Source organism: Chiloscyllium plagiosum, chromosome 6, assembly GCF_004010195.1.
Source record: "Chiloscyllium plagiosum isolate BGI_BamShark_2017 chromosome 6, ASM401019v2, whole genome shotgun sequence".
NCBI lineage: Eukaryota > Metazoa > Chordata > Chondrichthyes > Orectolobiformes > Hemiscylliidae > Chiloscyllium > Chiloscyllium plagiosum.
The window spans coordinates 16,335,208-16,354,670 of NC_057715.1; the positions used below are offsets into that span (position 1 = coordinate 16,335,208).

The 19,463-nt window shown below is 39.1% G+C and overlaps 1 protein-coding gene across 2 annotated transcripts in view; it reads right to left on the bottom strand.

Annotated features, from left to right (window-relative positions):
* Nucleotides 1-19,463, bottom strand: part of pcca (propionyl-CoA carboxylase subunit alpha) — a 374,463-nt gene that overhangs the window by 109,592 nt on the left and 245,408 nt on the right. For both annotated transcript variants that reach the window (XM_043691289.1, XM_043691290.1), the window contains exons 20-21: nt 15,830-15,928; nt 4,112-4,165 (exon numbers count right to left, since the gene is read on the bottom strand). In XM_043691289.1, coding sequence (XP_043547224.1) covers nt 4,112-4,165; nt 15,830-15,928 — 153 coding nt within the window. The remainder of the gene's footprint in view (nt 1-4,111; nt 4,166-15,829; nt 15,929-19,463) is intronic.

Consider the following 19,463-nt stretch of genomic DNA (forward strand, 5'->3'; position numbering starts at 1 on the left):
AAGGATGTTGCCAGGTTTGGAGGATTTGAGCTACAGGGAGAGGCTGAACAGGTTGGGGCTGTTTTCCCTGGAGCATCGGAGGCTGAGGGGTGATCTTATAGAGGTTTACAAAATTATGAGGGGCATAGATAGGATAAATAGACAAAATCTTTTCCTGGGGTGGGGGAGTCCAGAACTAGAGGCATAGATTTATGGTGAGAGGGGAAAGATATAAAAGAGACCTAAGAGGCAACTGTTTCAAACAGAGGGTGATACGTGTATGGAATGAGCTGCCAGAGGAAGTGGTGGAGGCTGGTATAATTGCAACATTTAAAAGGCATTTGGATGGGTATATGAATAGGAAGGGTTTGGGGGGATATGGGCCGGATGCTGGCAGGTGGGTCTAGATTGGGTTAGGATAGCTGGTCGGCATGGACGGGTTGGACCGAAGGGTCTGTTTCTATGCTGTGCATCTCTATGACTCTATGAGTGAAGGCCGAAGTGAGAGAAACAGGCCAGGCACGGCAAAGGCCCCTGTTAACCATGGTGACGGGGAATTGTTGGTTGAGAACAAAAGTGACCATATCTGAGGCCCACCTGCAGAAGGTGGCATCATCTGAACAGACACAGCAGAGATGGAGAAACAGGGAGAATGGAACAGGGTCTTTACAGGAAGCAGGGTATTTGGATGTACAGTCCAGGTAACTGTTGGAGTCGATTTGTAGCAGATATCAGTGGCCAACCTATCTCTTGTTGCGGAAGGGAAGGGTGAAATCAGAGATGGACCATTTGAAGGTGGAAATTATAAGTAAAATTGATAAATTATTCCAATTCCAAAAGACAGGGAAAACAGCACTGATGACATCAGCCTCTATGCTGAGAGAGAGGCTGGATATGGCTGCATTGTCACCATGTTGCGGTTAAGGGTAGTTCAGAGCTAACAACACTTCACCAAATGGACACATGGATTTCCAATATGGCTCTGCCAGCAGAGATGATGGTCCTTTCTAGATGTCCTGTTAAAGAAGAGTTCTTCTAGCTATGGCAAGTGGTAGAATTGGGCTACCATCAGAGAAAATGGTGCCAAAATGGTGGTTCGGATATTAATGAGTTGGGGATATTCAAGTGAGAAAACTTACTAGCCCCATTAAGAGAAACCATCTGTGAAACTTGGTACATTTCTCAAGTCCAATGTGAACAATGACAAACTAGTCCAATCTGATCCAGTCATTCCCATCCCGCACAATTATGATACCTTGTGTCCACCCAAAACTAGACGATCTCCGAAGGAAATTGAGAAACCTGATTAAAAGTGCAGGCAAAATTGGAGATGATCAAAATGAGTCCAGGAGATCACTCTGGCCGTGAATTACCTGGGATATCTATTTTTCTGATTTGGGAGGTGCTGGTATTGGACTGGGGTGTACAAAGTTAAAAATCGCACAACACTAGGTTATAGTCCAACAGGTTTATTTGGAAGCATTAGCTTTCAGAGTGCTGCTCCTGATGAAACAGATATGGATGAAAGATCATAAGGAATCAGCCACCTGATCCAGCGATCCTTTAATCTCATGGAATGTTTTGCTGCTCATTTAACTCTTGGCTAATCTGTAACTCAATTTCACTTATCAGCCATGGTTATGGTTCCCTTACCATTAACCCTCACTCTGTAAAACATAACAATCCCAGTCTTGAAAACTCCAAATTGAGTCCTAACATCCACAGTCTTTTTGAGAGAGACTTCCAGATTTCCACAAGTTTCTTGGTCTCAGCCCTAAATCACCTCGCCCTAATTTTCGATAGCATCTTCTTACAAAGTATACTTTATTCATAAAATTTGTAAAAATATAGTATATTCAAAATTGCAAATCAAATCAGTGTACTTCAATGCATATGTTACTCACTAAATTTCCATATAGTTATTATTTTACCTCATTCTTTATAGATTGACCATATAGCTCAAGGGGTTTTACAGAGTTTCCAGTCTCTTGGTTATTATGGCTCAAGCACCTTTTCCCATTATGCCTATCCAGTGGCTGCTCTATGTTTTCACGTATCCCTCAGAATATCAAGTGGGATCTTGGAATGTTCAAGTCTGCAACACTCAGTGAAGGACATCTCCTTGCACTGGAAGACCCGCAAGTTTTGGGAAGATCAAAGAGCATCCATCACGGAGTTAAAAGTCCTGCAGCTGTAGTTAATGTTTATTTCAACATTCTTCCCCGGGAACAGCTCATATAGCACAACCTTACATCATAGAGCTACGCAGGACAAACCTTGTTTTCCATTCATCCACCAGAAGAAACAGTTTCTCTCGTTAATGTTTCTCTACTTCTCATTACTTTATGATTCTAATTATATTGGTTTGATCAGCTTTTGACAAAAAAATATTTATGCAACCTGCCTTCATAATCAAACCATTTAACTCCTGGAACCTTTCGTGTGAATTTGTGATATAGAACATAGAATAGTACAGGCCCTTGCTCCCCCTAAGATCCATATACCTTCCATGAGGTAAAATTTTATTATACATTCACAGGATGAGGGCTGTTGGCTAGGCCAACATTTATTTCTCATCCCTAACTGCCCAGAGGCAATCAAGCTGAGAGTCAATCACATTGCTGTGGGTCTGGAGTCCAAGTAAGGGTGGCAGTTTCTTTTTTTAAGAATCCCTACAATGCGGAAGCAGGCCCTTCAGCCCAAAATATCCACACTGACCCTCTGAAGAGTAACCCACCCAGACCCATTCCCTTACATTTACCCCGACTAATGCATCTAACCTACACATCCCTGAACACTAAGGGCAATTTAGCATGGCCACCTAACCTGCACATCTTTGGATTGTGGGAGGAAATCCACGCAGACACAGGGAGAATGTGCAAACTCCACACAGGCAGTCGCCCAAGGCTGGAATTAAAGCCGGATCCCTGGCGCTGTGAGCTAACCACTGAGTCACCATGCCGCCCCTAAAGTTTCCTTTCCTAAAGGACATTAGTGAACCAGAGGGATTTTTCTGACAATTGACAATGGATTCATCATCATCATTAGACTCTTAGTTCCAAATTTTATTGAATTCAAATTCCATCATCTGCCATGGCAGGATTTGAACTCAGTGCCCAGAACATTACCTGGGTCTCTGGGTGAACAGTCCAGCAATTATATCAATGAGCCTATCCCCTTGTAAAGGTGCTGAAAACTAAACTTTAAGTCAGACTAGATCTGACTAAGGATCTATACAACAGAAGCATAATTTCCTGAATTGAGAAAAGAATCATATTGGATTCGAAACTGTTTCTCTCTCCAAAGATGCCGCCAGACCAGTTGGGTTTTTCCAGCATTCCCCGTGTTAATCACATAACTTCCGCACTTTTCAATTCCATCTCCTTGACATGAAGGACAAAAGTCCATTCTCTTTTTTAAATTACTTTTCCTTTCAATGCAGCATTTCTTTTTTAGTAATTTGTATACAAAACACCCAAATCCCTTTAATCCACAGCTTCTAGTCTCTCATTATTAAGAGCCACTACCAATGTGTCTTTCTCAGATCCCACACATCCCCACAATCACCTCCAACTTCATTATTTATCCCTTGGTAATCACATATTTGCTGTACCTTCCAACTTAGTGACATCTGCAAACTTCAACACACAACTCTCTATCCCTTCATCCAAATTATTACTAGAAATGCTGAAAAATGGGAGTCCCAGTTCATCTTTGGGGAACACACTTGCCTCACATAGACATTCAGAGAATTAACCTGGTTTATTCTTTGTTTACAAACTCCTAATCAACCCAAATTACAAGATTATCTTCAATTCTACACAATCTATTTTTTGTTAATAATCTATTTTACAGAACCACGGCAAGTGCCTTCTGGAAGTCCATGTGGCCAACATTCATTGACACTCCCTGATTCACTGTAACACAACGAAGCCCATGAAACAAAACTGGGACCTTCAGGCCTGCCTGGTTTTGTAACAATGCATATAATGCATTTATCAAAACATTGAACACTCATCTTACAAGATTCTAAATGAAGATAACATGAACAGCATCATTTACCAACAACTCTGCATTTACTACATTACAACACTATACAGGACAGAGCATTTAAGAGTAAGTAACAGCTTACCACAGTGCCAAGATACTGAATTTTCATATTGCCAGCTGCATCTCGGGAAAGGCACTGAAAAAGGAAATAATTTGTTACAATAGGAAATCCCAGAGGGTTAAAATCAATTTCTGTTCAGCAAGCCAATTATCCAATAATATTTTGATCTGGACAGAAATAACCTTCATACAGGAAACCAAACTCTTTTCTTGTCACAACATGTTGTAACAGTTGTAACAAGATTATTTTGTTGAATATATAAACAGGAAAACAATATTAGCTATTCAAAATTGTGCAAAGTCAGATACACAAAAATTGTTAAATTGAACTTTATTTTACTGAGTAAGTAACAATTTTAAAATAAATCATTCCAAGAATAAATTATTACTTGTTTACACAGATGTACTTTGAGTCAAATCTAGATCTCTAATCAATAAACATTCAATGCAACATTTTGAATTAATTAAAACATACAGCTCAGAAGACCATTCGACTAGCTGTGTCTATGCTGACTCTTTGATTAAAAATTACTCAGTTAGTCACCAGTGCTCTTGACCCACAGTACACAGAACTGTTTCTTTACACTTTAAATGTATGTTCAATTCCATTGTAAAAATTATTATTGAATTTGCTTCTATCACATTTTCAGGCAGGCCACACATATCACAGCAATGGACTTGGTTATATTAAAAAAAATCTCATCACCCCCACCCCATTTCTGCCAATTATGATGCTTTGATGCCAGACCTTCCTTTCACCCAAAACATCTTTTTCCTTTTAAATGGATCAAACTCTTCAGTTTTGAACACCTTCATTAAATTTCTTTTTCACCTTCTCTACTCTAAGGAGAGCAATCTGAGCTTCATTGGAAGTCATCCAATTTCTGGCAGATTATTATTTGGCAAAATCAAGATTTCAATGAATTACAGGAAAGAAACAGTCTGCATTGATACAGTGCTCTTTATGCCTTCAAATTGTTGCGAAGTGCACCTCAGCCACTGAAATGTTTGTGAAGTGTACTCAATGGTGTAGAGAGATGCAACTATTCATTTGTGCACAGCAAGGGCCCACAAAGAACAATGAGATCCACGATAAAACAAGCTATATCCTGTTGACATTGGTTAGGGGACAAATATTGGAATGAACACAAGAAAGAATACAGCTGCTTGTCTTGCAAAGTTACAATAGGATCTTTTACATCCACTTGAGAGAGCAGATAAAGTCTTGGTTTAAGACTTATTTGAAAGCCAGGATCTGTGAAAATACAGCAGTTCCTCAGGAGGGTACTGAAGTGGCAGTCTAGATTATGTGCTCAGCTCCCTAGAGTAACAAACTGATGCAAGTATCTTTCACATCAAGGCAAAATTCATTTGAGATGAAATGTGATTTTCAATTTCTCGCGTGACGCGCAGCTTTATTCTCTCACCTCCCATAGCAACAGATAATGTACAGACAAGTTACCATGAACAAAGGATGCTTAACTGTCAGCAAGCTCTCCTCTGGCAATTTTTTTCCATCCATTCCTGTGGAGAATCCTCTCATTTCCACTCAGTGCCATTTTCTCATCTCAAAAAAGTGGGGCAAGATTGAAGTAAAACATGCCTACCATAATGTTCTCATTTTATGATGATTTAAACAAGTTGATAAAGTCTTTATGAAGCAATTATTTAGTCTTCTGGAGGGAGTCCAGAACCCTATAAATAGAATTTGGCTGTTTAAGGATGATGCCAAAAAGGGCTTCTTGATGCAAAAATTGGGTGGTGAAAATCTGGGACTCTCTCCCTAAAGGTTTTTAAGAGTCGGACACTGTTTTCAAAAGGTTAAACCTGGAATTGATATGAATTTAAGGAATTGAAGTAAATCAGTATTAAGAAGAAAATGGTTTTAAGTAAATAAATAGTGGAAGGCTGATGAAACACCACTAATAACCTACATTTGAGAGTACTAAAGAAAATGGCCCTGGAAATATTAGATACACTGATGGTCATCTCGAGACTCTCAAGTAGTTCCTGCAGATTGGAGGGTGACAAATGTTACCCCACAATTTAAAAGGGAAGGGAGAGAATTACAGGCCAGTTAGTCCAACATCAGTAGTGGAAAAAATGCGAGAGTCTATCATAAAAGATGCCATAACAACACTTGGAAAGCTCTAACAGGATTGGACAAAGCCAGTATGGGGTTTATGAAAAGCAAATCATGTTGAACAAATCTACTGGAGTTTTTGTGAGGATGTAACTAGTAGACTACAGAAGGGAGAACCAGGAGATGTGGTGTATTTGGAATATCACATGGCTTTTAACAAGGTTCCATGGAAAAGGTTATATAGCATAGAAATAGGCCTGTCAGCCCAGCTCGTCAATGCTGACTAGGTTTACTAAACTGAATTAGTCCCGTTGGCTTGTGTTTGCTCATATCCCTTTAAACCTTTCCTATACATGTGGCTGCCCAAATGTCTGTTAAATGTTATAAATGAACTTGCCTCTACACTTCCTCTGGCAGCTCGTTCTTATATAGGCACCATCACGTGAAAAAAACTGCCCCTCAGATCCCTTTTAAATCTTTACCCTCTCATCTTCAACCGATACCCTTTAATTATGGATTCCCCCACCATATCCATGTCCCTCATGATTTTATAAACCTCTATAAGATCACCCCTTGGCCTCCTACGCTTCAGGGAAAAAAGTCCCAGCCTATCCAGCCTCTCTCCTTATAACTCAAATCTTTTAGTCCTGGTAATAGCCTTGTAAATCTTTTTCTACCCTTTGCAGTTTAATAATATCCTTCCTACAGCAGGGCAACCAGAATTGTTAGTGAGTAATTACAGCACATGGGATGGGGTAATATATGGGCACGGATTGAGATTTGATGAACAAACAGGAAAAGGAAAGTGGGAATAAATGGATATTTTTACCAGATGGCAGACAGTGACTAGTTGGGTATTGCAAGGATCATTGATTGACTACCATATGACTTATACATAAATGGCTTGAATGAAGAAACCAAATGCAACAATTCTAAGTTTGCTAGTGACTCGATCCTGCCAAGCCTTGTGAGTTGTTAAGAAGATGCAAGGAGACTTCAAGATATCTAGATGGAATGGCAGGACTGTCCTATAGGAAGAGATTGGTTTGACTGGGCCTGTATTCACTAGAGTTTAGAAGGATAACAGGGGATTAGATTGACACATATAAAATGTTCGAGGAGAAAGTGAGGGCTGCAGATGCTGGAGATCAGAGCTGAAAATGTGTTGCTGGAAAAGCGCAGCAGGTCAGGCAGCACCCAAGGAACAGGAGAATCGATGTTTCGGGCATAAGCCGATTCTCCTGTTCCTTGGATGCTGCCTGACCTGCTGCGCTTTTCCAGCAACACATTTTCAGCACATATAAAATGTTCACAGCTTACATTACATGCAGGAAGAATTTTTTTTCCTTGGTTTAAGTTTATGGAATAAAGGGACACAGTCTCAGTGGGTTGACCATTTAGGATTAAGGGTCATGTATTCTCCACCACAAAGGCAGTGGAGGCCCAGTCCACTGAATATATTAAGGAAGAGGTTTTTTCTTTTACTTTAAAGGTTTCATGGTGTATGGGGGGAAAGTGGGAATACGGCACTGAGTTTGAGGAACATGTCCAAAGGGCCAAATGGCCGACTCCTGTTTCTAGCTTCTATGTTTTGATTTAGCGAGGTTTATGAAGGGCTACAAAATAAGGTGGGTAGGTGGCATTAAGGCATAGCTCAACCATGAACGAATTCAATGGCAGGACATGATTGATGAGGTGAATGGTCTCTTCCTGTTTGATCTGTTGTTATAGCTTCCAGAATCAGTCCAGAACCAAAGTGTTGCAATGGACCAATCAACAGTCCCTGTTGAAATAGTATGGCCAAAGGTAGTTCGTAACAACTTCTGGCTGCCACACTTTGAGAAGGATGTGAAAATTCTTGGGAAGGTGCAAAAGTGATTTACCAGAATGGTTTCAGGGATGAGGGAACTTAGCTGGAAAGCTAGATTGGAGAAGCTGGATTGTGCTAATTACAACAAGAGAGATTGAAGAAGAATCTAACAGATGTGTACAAATTTGTGACAAGCTTGGATAAGACAGAAGAAGGGAAGTTGCTCTCTTTACTAATAATAAAAGAACTTGCGATGTAGAGTTTAGGATTTGGGCTAGAGACATAAAGCGGCTGTCCAGAAAAATTATTTTACAAAGTAAATAATGATGACACTTGATGCCTGCAAGGGTAATGGAAGCAGAAATTTCAATGTTTTCAAAAGGAAATGGACATTTGAGGGAAACAAACTTGTATGGATACATGGATAGTATGGGGTAATAGGACAGACTGGTCTACAGACAGTTGCCATACTTGATGGCTGACTTTTTCTCGATACTATAATGACTCTATGGCTTTAACCAGGAAAGCAACAGCAGTTACTAGATGCTGTGGAAACACTGGGTGGAAGAAAGGGTCAATATGGTCAGGAAGCTCTTGCTGACTGGCTGAGAATCATATGCTGTTGTGTTGTAGCTCCCCAAATATCACTGTGTACTAGCAAAAACCTTGCAGTAACTAAGGCCCCTCTGAAACTACTCTCCTCTGAAACAAGTGCATAACAGCAAGTACAATGAAAATGATGCTTTACAATCTTTTACACCCCTGTGAAAACTTTCCCCAGCAAAACAAATAAATGAACCATGGGAGATTTATTTCAATTCACTACTTACAGACTACTTCAGCGGAGGAAGCAGGAATAGCTATCATTTCCCACAACTCAACATAAACATTGGATTATGGAAAAATGCAGAATAGAACAAAGTGGCAGTTTGTTCAAGATGCATTGTACACTGTGCCAATATAAATTAACAAAGTTTGGTCACTTAAGGAGTAAACAACAGACTACATGGTCAAAATATTTTCATCCTCATTTTATTTTACAGTCAATTTTATAGACCATTTAAAAAGACTCCCTGAAGAATGAGATTCAATTCAAAGCATTTCTTTCATAAATATGCTCTTAATTAGCATGATGCAGTCAAGTTGTTATCCAGATTTTCTCGCAGAAATATCCTTTAAACATTAACCATAACGTCCTGAAAGTTTATTACAAGACAAGAATATTAATCAAAACACAGCAATCTGACCTTAATATTTACAAAGAGGAAAATGTTATTTTGTTGACCTAACATTGCATCAAAAAAATTGGATCTCCCAGCTAACCCTTAAAAAAAAGTCTCTAGCTTTTCAAAATATTTTGCAGAGCACTTTTGAAAAATCTATTAAAATCTGACTTAGCCTTCTGTGTGCCTCAACCTAGGCTTGAATGTTCTGCAATAGTGAGCATGAGGCCAATCAGCCCATGGAGCCTATTCAGCCATTCAATAAGATCATGGTTGACTTGATTATAGCCTTAACTCAACTTTCCTGCCTGCCCCTCAAAACTCTTGACACCCTTGACAACCAAAAATCCAATTCAATGAATATATCTTGAATATATTCAACGACACAGCCTCCACTGTTCTCTGGAGAAGAGAATTCAAAAGACAAGCCTCTCACGGAAAAATAAAACTCCTCCTCATCTGCCTTAAACAGTATAAATCCTTGTGCATGGTTAAACAATACTTCTTAATTCTAAACTCCCCTACAAGGGGAAAACCCTCTCAGCCTTCATCAAGCCTCCTCAGAAACGTATATTTTAATAAGATGACTTTCTTCATTTTTATGAAGTCCAAAGAGTAAAGTGCCAACCTATTCAATCTTTCCTCATTGCAAAAGCCCTTCATCTTAGGAATTCACATTAAGAATCTTCTCTGCATTGCTTCCAATCCAAAGGAGGTTAAAGGAGGATTTGAGTGAAACACTTATAGGATTTTGGAAGGAAACTTTAGGTTGAAGAAATTTTATATGGAGAAAATCCTTTCTTGCTGATAGGGTCATCTTACACAAATGAAAATAGTTTTAAAATCAGAGTCAGGCCATTCAGGAGAGAAGATGGGAGACACTTCCTCACACAAAGCATGGTAGATGTGTATTAGACAAGACACAATAGGACATGGAGCTAAGGTACACATCAGCTCTGATTTAACTGAATGGCAGATGAACTGATTCATCTAGTCCCATGTTCCTGTGTCACAGTGAGAACAACTTCCAATTATATTGTGCTTTCTGCATGGAAGAACCTGCCAAGGCTCTTCACCAAAGGATAATCAGAAAGAAGCTCTTCTGTTCCAATTTCACATTATTGTGGGAGTTATGTATGTGCTCCAAGGTAGCAGCTGTGATGCGGTCAAATTACTAATGCAGAGATTGGACAGACATGTGTTTAAATGTAGAGTGGTTTAAACATAGGATTTTCAACTTTCATGTGAATTGGGATAAACAGGCAAGCTTATGTTAGAAAGATGTCAAATTTCTCAACAATATTTGTTTTTGTTTGCATGGGAGGGATTTTCTTAGCACCTTGAAAATACATTTGGAAGCAAGTGGGAGAGCCTGAAAGATGGCAAAAATATTTTAGATTGGCTCCCACCTTCTTGTAATTCTACCAGAAGCAGCTTTAGAGCAGTGATGACAATTGTCCATCAACAGCAAGAAGCCAATTCAGATAATTATGGACATTTCCAAAAGGCTGTGGAATTTCACTCACAGCACACCAGATCCCCAATGTGTCTGGAGCTTATCTACGCACAGGAGGCAGGAGCTGAGCAACACCTCCGTCTCGAAGGAGATCCATAAGCTGTAGGCACTTTAAAGATCAAAATTGTTAAGTCTCAGGTCATTCACAGGCAATGCTTGTGAAAGAGGGGAGAAAAGGGAGCCAAAAAAGAGCGAGAGGGAGAAAGATAGTGAAAGAGAAGAAAAGAGACAGTGTAAAAGGGCAAGAGGAGGAGGAACGTTATAAGGGAGGAAGAATTCACAAAGGCCCAACTACGTACAGTGTGGATAGACTATCTCCTTGTTGTTTTATTTTGTTTAATCTTATTGAGGTTAGAGACAGATATAACCCAACATGTCCAGGTAAATAAGATCTGGGGTGCAACGGTCGGTGAAGTGATAGAATATTGGTTTTGGTCAACCATTGCTAGAATCAAGCTGGTTGATTCTTGCTAAAGTAGTGTGGGGAAAGGGAAAGGAAAGGTATGTAAAGGGGAGTCATCCCTAGGTCCACATCTGCAGCTGTGAATAGCTGATTGAAAGTGGCACTACCAGAGGTGGCACAAGATGACCTGGACAGAGCAGGAAAACAAGAACAGAAAGATTGCACCACCCGAAAGTAATCCAGGATGCAAGTTACTCATGGTTTGGCTATAGTAACTCACAATTGAGTTAATTTGCGTAAGTGAGGTAAAATAGACCGTCTAGACAGGAAAACATAGAGATATAGATTGGCAGCATAAAGTCCACACTCTTGAGGTTCAAAAACCTTAATTCTACTTTTTTCTCAGACCAGGTTATCCTGTGGTTCTCTTTGAATGAAGAGGGTTTCATGTGACGCTGCACCCATTTTTTTTGTCTCTTTGCCGTCTGCAATTAGTTCCACTTAGTTGGGTGTCAATGACCTTTTCAATGCAAAATTCAGCAAGGGTCCAATCAGCATGAACCCTACCGCCTCCACTGTACCATTATCGCAGTGAAGGATGAGCAAAGGTAACAAGGCGTCAAAGAAAACAAAGGTACCATTCACACAGCAGTGTTTCATAATGTTTCAAGGCTTTGTACATGTTCATATGCTATTCTGAATTAGGCGAGTTACAATTGTTGTCGACAAAATTAAATTGTACACTTTTTGAGAAGACTCATACAGAGCAAGAACATTATTGAAAACATGATATCCAACTCTTTTCCAATTCGGATTTTATTTGTTATTAAAATAAGGACTCATTTTAAAATAGAATTGGAATCACATGGCTTCAATCAAAGAACAGAATACACCAAAGCAAACTTAATTATGTTTTATCCATCACTAAAAGGTTGGCATGCTTAAATAGTCACACAGACCTGTAAAGGTCCAGTTTACATCCCCAGTGTGCACTGAGTTTACTTGAAGCATTGTCCTCACCCATCACCACATTCAATGCTTTAATGAAGAGCCTCAGTACTTTTTCCTTACGTTGACATTCAGCTAACATATTTACAATTATCTGGGCTGGTTCTATTTCCCTTCTACAAAATAGGAGTTGTATTTGCTATTTCCCAGTCATCTGGCACTGAGCCTTTTCTGTTGAAAGTTGATGGATAGATATCAGTGCCTCTGCCGTCTCCTCCCTAGTTTCTTTTAGTACCCACCCTAAGTTACCAGAAAGCTATTCCCATGAGCCCCTGCTGCAGCTGACTACATCTGTGCTCCTTCCCACTCTGCCAACACCTGGCAAGCAGGAAATGGTTTCATCCAATCTCAGTGTCTCTCAGGTGGTTTTTAAAAACATATGGGGCAGAGGAGGACCTTCAGACCACTGTGTCTGTACACCATGTCTTCTTCCAGTCCTTGCTTACCACAGGAAGACTTAACAGAGGTGCTTGGAATTGTGAAGAGTTTTAATTGAGAAAATAAGAATAAACTCTTTTCAGTGACAAGTGGGTCAGCAACTAGAGGACATTGATTTAAGGCAATTGGTAAAAAAATGAGGTGATGCAGAGAAATAATTTTACAATGAGCTTTTGAGATCTGGAATGAACTGCAGTGGAAACAGATTCAGTCGTAACTTTCAAAAAGGGATGGACAAGTGGGACTAATTTGATTGCTCGTTCAGAGAGCTAGCAGAGGCATGATGGCCCAAATGTACTGTAAGAGAGGGAGCAAAAGAGAGAATTAACAGGTAGAGGAGGCAGAGAGAGTGAGGTAGAAGAGGCCAGTAATGGAGAGAACAGCAATAGAAATGCAGGAAGGTTAGATTGAAATCTTTCACTTTTTGAAAGAAATTATAATTTTAAATCACAGGGAGTGTTTTCATCTCCATAATGTTTTTCCTAAGGGAATCGACAGATTGTACGTAAAAAGTACTGTTTCCACCTCACATTTATCATATGGTTGCGTATAGAAAACACAGGGCTTCAGCTAAATCCAACTGATGCTTTGACTTTTCTCTCTCCAGTTTCTCCAACAATTCAGACGGGTATTATGCAGCCCCTGCAATTTCATGCCAGCATTCTTTTTTTGCTTCTGCTGCTCTCACCACATTTACATGTTTCTCCAAAAAGGCCTTTGATCCAAAATCAATTGAGGCCTTTCAAAGAGAAATAGATATTTATTTAGGAGAAAACTATTTGAAGGGAAATGTTGTAAAAACAGGAATAACAAAGTCAAAAGCTAAACAAATACCAAACACTTCCTCCTGCACCTATCTTTCATGAGATCCTCTGCAAATCTGCATTTCCAACCAGTCAGTTCAATGTTAATGCACAAGACATCCACAGTGGAAGATTTTCCATACTTCAAAGTTTTAGATAGATTAAGTCTTTTTGATTCAAAATTTGTCTTGTCAGCAGATGGTGTCCTTGGACACCAATGTTAAAAGATGCTTTGCCTATTTTTGTTATCTTATGGCGATGGAAATTGTCTCCTTGCTTGCATATTTGGGGATGTATGAAAGTGATTCAGAAGTGCTTGGCTTAGGAAACAGTGAAATCAATTGATATGTAGGAACAAAAAACATGCTGAAATCCCAAGATCATCTACCTTACGACATTCTTGGCAGAAACACTGAACATAATGGATTACTTTGTCTGTGTCCAGTTCTGGTCGCCCAGTTATAGTAAGGATATTATTAAACTAGAGAGGGTTTAGAGCAATTGGATGTTGCCGGGTATGGAAGGCTTGAGTTATAAAGAAAGGCTGGATAGGCTGTGACATTCTTTACTGGAGCATAGGAGGTTGAGAGGGGACCTTATACATGAAGGGTATAGATAGGATTAATGGTAGGTGTCTTCTCCCTAGAATGGGGGATTTCAAGACTAGGGGGTTTATTTTTAAGGTGAGAAGAGATAAAAAGATATGAGGTGCAAATTCTTTTTAAAGAGGGTGGCTCGTGTATGAAAAGAACTTCCTGAGGAAGTAGTGGATGGAGGTACAGTTAAAACATTGAAAAGACACTAAGTTAAGTACATGAATAGGAAAGGTTTGGAGGAATATGAACCAAGAGCAGGCAAGTGGGACTGGTTTATTTAGGATTGATCTGAACTGGTTAGACTGAAGGGTCTGTTTTATGCTATATGACTGTATGACTCTATCAGTTTTCTTACATGAAATTGATTCTTTTGCTTCTTTTACTTGATCTTATAAGATTTTGAAGGTTGTCTGATTTGTATAAGGCTGAGTGCTTCAATGAAAACAGTCATAGTGTGGTTCGCCCAAATTTAAGACCATACTAATACATGGCATATTCCTCAAAAGACAGGAAGACAGCTTGTCCCTTACTGATTGCACTGTCTCCAAGAGGGTGTGATTGGCTGCTTAATGACAACTCAAAGCTGTAGTTTTCAAATTCACTAACACCCCCACCTCTTGTGGATAGAAATCAAATAAAGTCTCCAGAACATCAAGGATCCACATGGTTCTCACAGAATACTGCTTACCAATTTCAGAAAGTCAATTTCCAAGGGAATCAGCAGTTGCCGCGTTATTTCCAAGATCATTTCTCTCCCAAGAGGAGCAATTCAGAGTTAAAATAATCATGGCTACAAACACAACTTACCTTCCTAGACTACTACATCATGCCTGAATATAATTAGACTCAAATTCCCTTCCAAATGTTCCATAAAGTTACCAAGACCATAAACAAACTAATTCTAGCTATTTACAGCATTATTTTTCTAAAAATCTTGATGTAATTAACTATTTTACTAAAGTATTTTGAAGTTATTTTCCATTTTAAAAAAAATTAAATAGTGTTTTTAAATTCTCATGCGTGACTGAAAATAATACACATCCAACTTCAACATTTTAGTGAAGTCAAAGAGGTCATTAATAGAAATACTTGTTTTTAAAGCCGTAACAGTAGAATAAGGTTAAACTGCTTTTAAAACTGTGTTAGGGAAGCAAGAATTAGCAAACTTTTTGTGAAAAGACCATCTCTCTTTTGTATTACTGGAGCTGTGGATGTCCGATTCAATTTTCGAACGTATGTATCATATTTCTGCTATGCACAGAAAGTTTAAGCAAACTTCTCACTCTGTATTTTCTCAACCAGCTTAACATTTCAGAAGGAACTTCTTGCAGAGGGAAATATGACACAGTTTTAAAAATTTGCATTTTCCAAAATGCAGTGAATGCACCTTTTTGTTCACAAGGAAAGATATTTTTACAACCTTTTTTGGCATGAGGGCATTCCCAGGCATCTAACAGTGAAAAAACTCTAGTCACTAATGTAATGTAGGAAATATGGCAGCCAATTTGCACACAGAAAACTCTCACAAAAAGCCAAGTGATAATGGCCAGGTAATGTATTTTCGATGCTAGCTGAGGGAAGATTACTGGCCTGGAAAGGTAAAATTTATCACTGTACTAATTATATTTTTGAAACTATTAAAACACACTCTAGTTGATATATTAACACAAAGAATTATTAGTTTGTGAATAGGATTCATCTCCCTTTTGTCCTCTCCTACTGCACAACAGGAAAATTTACTGTAACATGAAGTGTTTACTCTTCAGCTGCCTTATTCTGAGTGGCCCATTTCAAAAGAAGCTCATGCAGAATAATCTCTTTTTTAAAAAAATCAAATAAGTGGTCTATAGTTAAATATACCTGAATGATCCTTTGGGTATCGTCAATGGTGACAGGTAACAAGGGTGAAGCAAGGTTCCATTCACTGGTCACATTTAGCGTCTTTCCATCAACCTCCACCTGTTGTGACATCAAGTAAGACTGTTACAGGGAAGACAGACAGAAAACAGATCCCGAATCCACGACTGTGAACAAAGCAGTAGCCATTTTAAACAGATGGTAACCCAACAGCCTGTCATGTTTATTACTACTGCCATAAAAGACAGGGCCCAACAACATAGTCTTGAGATTATCCCTGGGGACCAGCAATGGACCTCAGAACAGCTGTTTCTGGTTACGAAGGTTTCAAGCAATTTAAAATAAGTAACAAATAGTCATCCGACTTTTACACCTACCTTGATATGCTACATTTACTGCTATTTAACAAGTGCTGAATGTAAATTCTTGTGACACATTTCAACCTGTGCATTGGGGCTTGTGTATAATAATTCAACTCTCCAAGGATTACAGAAGCATTTCTTCACTGCATCAATAATTACAGCATAATTAATACTTTCATTTTAATCATACAGAATACTCCTCTCAAAAAATTGTTCTGTTCTTTGCACATAACTGAACGATTGCAAAATGTTTCAACAGTATCAGAATTTTCAGCATCTAATTTGAAGACTTCAGCAGTAATGTGTAACAAATTTTGAAAATGAATAGTAAACGCTGCATTGCAAGAATATCTCTTTTCACAAAAAACACTGAAGCTTCTATGTGGGCAATCTTGCAGCTGCTGCACATTAGGAAGCTGGCAGTTGAATAGATTCTATCATGAAATTTACTGAGATTTAATACAAGATGGTACTTGCACAGCAGGACAAGCCTGGGTTTAAATTTCTTCTCGACTGTCTCGAGAATGTTGACTCTCAGCCCCACCAATGGAGTAAGATTCCACAGGGGCTGGCTACTTTTGGACACCTCAAAGTGACCACTAGCATGCGTGAGCTTTCAACGAGCGCTGCTGGGATATCTCACAGTCAAATCCTATCAGGTCCTCAAATCAACAAGCCCTCCTGATCCTTCTCTATGAAGCAAAGGAAACTTGGAAAACCACCTCACTTGTAAGAATGAGGGAGATTTTTGTATACTCTACCATTAGTGACAACTTGCATTATTTGATGCATTTATCATGTTAAATCACCCCAAGGCACTTCATGGGGTGGCAAGATCTGGAGTATTTTGATACAAAACAGAAAGGCAGAAATAAAGAGTTGCTTCTGTAGGGGCAGAACTTGCAGCAGGAAGCAAGTGTGGCTCAAATTGCTGCTGCATTTTAAAGATCCTTTATGCCTTGACAGTGGCTTTGCTGTCCCAAGGAGAACTTTCATTAGACAAACAAAGGAAACTATGCTAACATGATTTTATCTTACCCTTAACTTAATAAAGTTTAAACTTGAATCTGATCCTTATAAGGAGTGTAAAATTGACTTTTCTTGCTCTTTTCCTTAAAGGTAGCTTGCTTGGTGTTAGATCGATACAAGTGAATGAAAAAAGGAAAAAAATCAAGAATACGGAGTTTTCGAGTGTAAAGAGCTGGGATACTAGATTAATTTAATACTTAATTTAAACAAAATATGATAGAAATGGTAGGCTGGGTAATGCATTACAGCTGCAACATGTGGGAGATACTGGATGCCCAAATGTTTACAGTTTGCGCAACTTCACATCTGGGTTCAGTAGCTAGAGTCTGAGCTGCAGACATTGTATTGCATTAGGGAGGGGAAGAGTTACTAGGACTCGTTTCTCCAGGAGACAATCACACCCCTTAAATTAAGTTATTCAAACTTGGTCTGTGATCAAGTACAGGAGTGTGATTGTAGGTGAGGCAGGTACGGGGACCCAAGAGGCAACTCATGAGGAACCTTATTATGGCAACTGTTCCACAGTTATGAACTGACTGAGCACCATGGTACATGGAGCTATTCAAGAGGAGAGAGGAAATAGGAATGTAGCAATGGTAGGGACGCTATAATTATGGAATAGACGGTGTTCTCTGCAGTCATGAGCATGAGTCACGAAGGTTATGTTGCTTGGCTAGTACTAGGTTTAAGGATAAATCCCAAGAGAATCTTGGAGGAGAAGGGGAAGAGAGGGGGATTCCAGTTTCATCGACCATACTGGTGCTAAAAACATTGATAGGACAGGAAAGAAGATTCTGCTGAAAAACTTTGTACATTTAGAAGCTAAACTAAAAGGCTGAACATCCAAGGTAACAATCTCTGGCCTACTACTTTAAGCAATGGGCAAACTGACACAGAGTAAATAAAGTTAAAGAGTTAAACACATAGCTTAAAAAATTGGTGTGGGAGAAATGGGTTTCAGTTGGCAGCAGGACGAGAGTAGAAAGGATTTGTTCTAGTCACACAACTAACACAGCGTGACAGGAGGGACAGTATGTACAAGCATAAAACAACAGCAGCAAGTAAACAAAGGGGAACAAAATGGTTAAAAAAAAGGACAAAATTAATGTCGCTTAACTGAAGTGAGCATAGTTTTGGTTCAAAATAACTAAGTAGTGGACTAATAGAGGTTAACAGATATGATCTTATAGTTATTGGGGAGACATAGTTATAAGGAAATCAAAAATGGGAACTAGGTATTGAGGGGCATGTGAAAAGTCACACAGGAACAGCAGGAAAGTAAGAGAGGCGGAGTAATATAGTTAATCTGAGACAGAATAAGTATGACAACATGATCTAGGATCAAATGATATTAAATCTATATCAGTAGAGGTAAAACAAAGGGGAAGATGACACTGGTGGGAGCAATTTTTAGGCAAGATTAGAGTGGTTCTGGAAAAGCACAGCAGGTCAGGCAGTATCCGAGGAGCACGAAAATCGACGTTTCGGGGAAAAGCCCTTCATCAGGAAATGCTTTTCCAGCACCACTTTAATTTTGATTCTGATCTACAGCATCTGCAGTCCTCACTTTCACGTAGTAATTTTTAGGCACCCTCACAGTAGCTGTACTGTAGGAGTGAGAATAAATCATGAGATAACGAGGGAACGTTAAAAAAAAGTATACTAATTGTGGGTGACATTAATTTTCGCACAGATTGGGAAAAGCAAATTGGCAAAGAGTGTTTTTGGGTTGGTTGCAAGGTTCAATATGTTATGGATCCAATCAGCAATCAGAGTATTTTCTATCTGGTAACGTGTAATGAGATAGGTTTAATAAATGATCCCAGTGTAAGAGATCTCCTTTGAAACAGTGACCACAACATGGTAGGATTTTGCATTCAGTATGAGTGTGAGAAGCTTGGGTAAGAAACAAATGTACGATACTCAAATGTAATTTTATAGGGATGAGGTCTGAATTAGTTGGAGTGGACTGGGATAGGTGTTTAGCAGAAATGGTGATTGAGGAACAATGGAATACATTTGAAAATATAGTCCTTGACTCACAGTGAAGATATATCCAGTGAGGAAGGAGGATTCTAAGAAGAGATAAATAACCCAAGGTTAACCAAAGAAGGTATCAACTTGAAAGAAAATAATACAATGTGATAAAGGTTAGTGGCAAACCAGAGGTTTGGAAAAGTTTTAAAAGCCAACAAAAGGTGGCAAAAACACTTTCCAGCTCAGCGAGCAAACCTACATCCATAAGT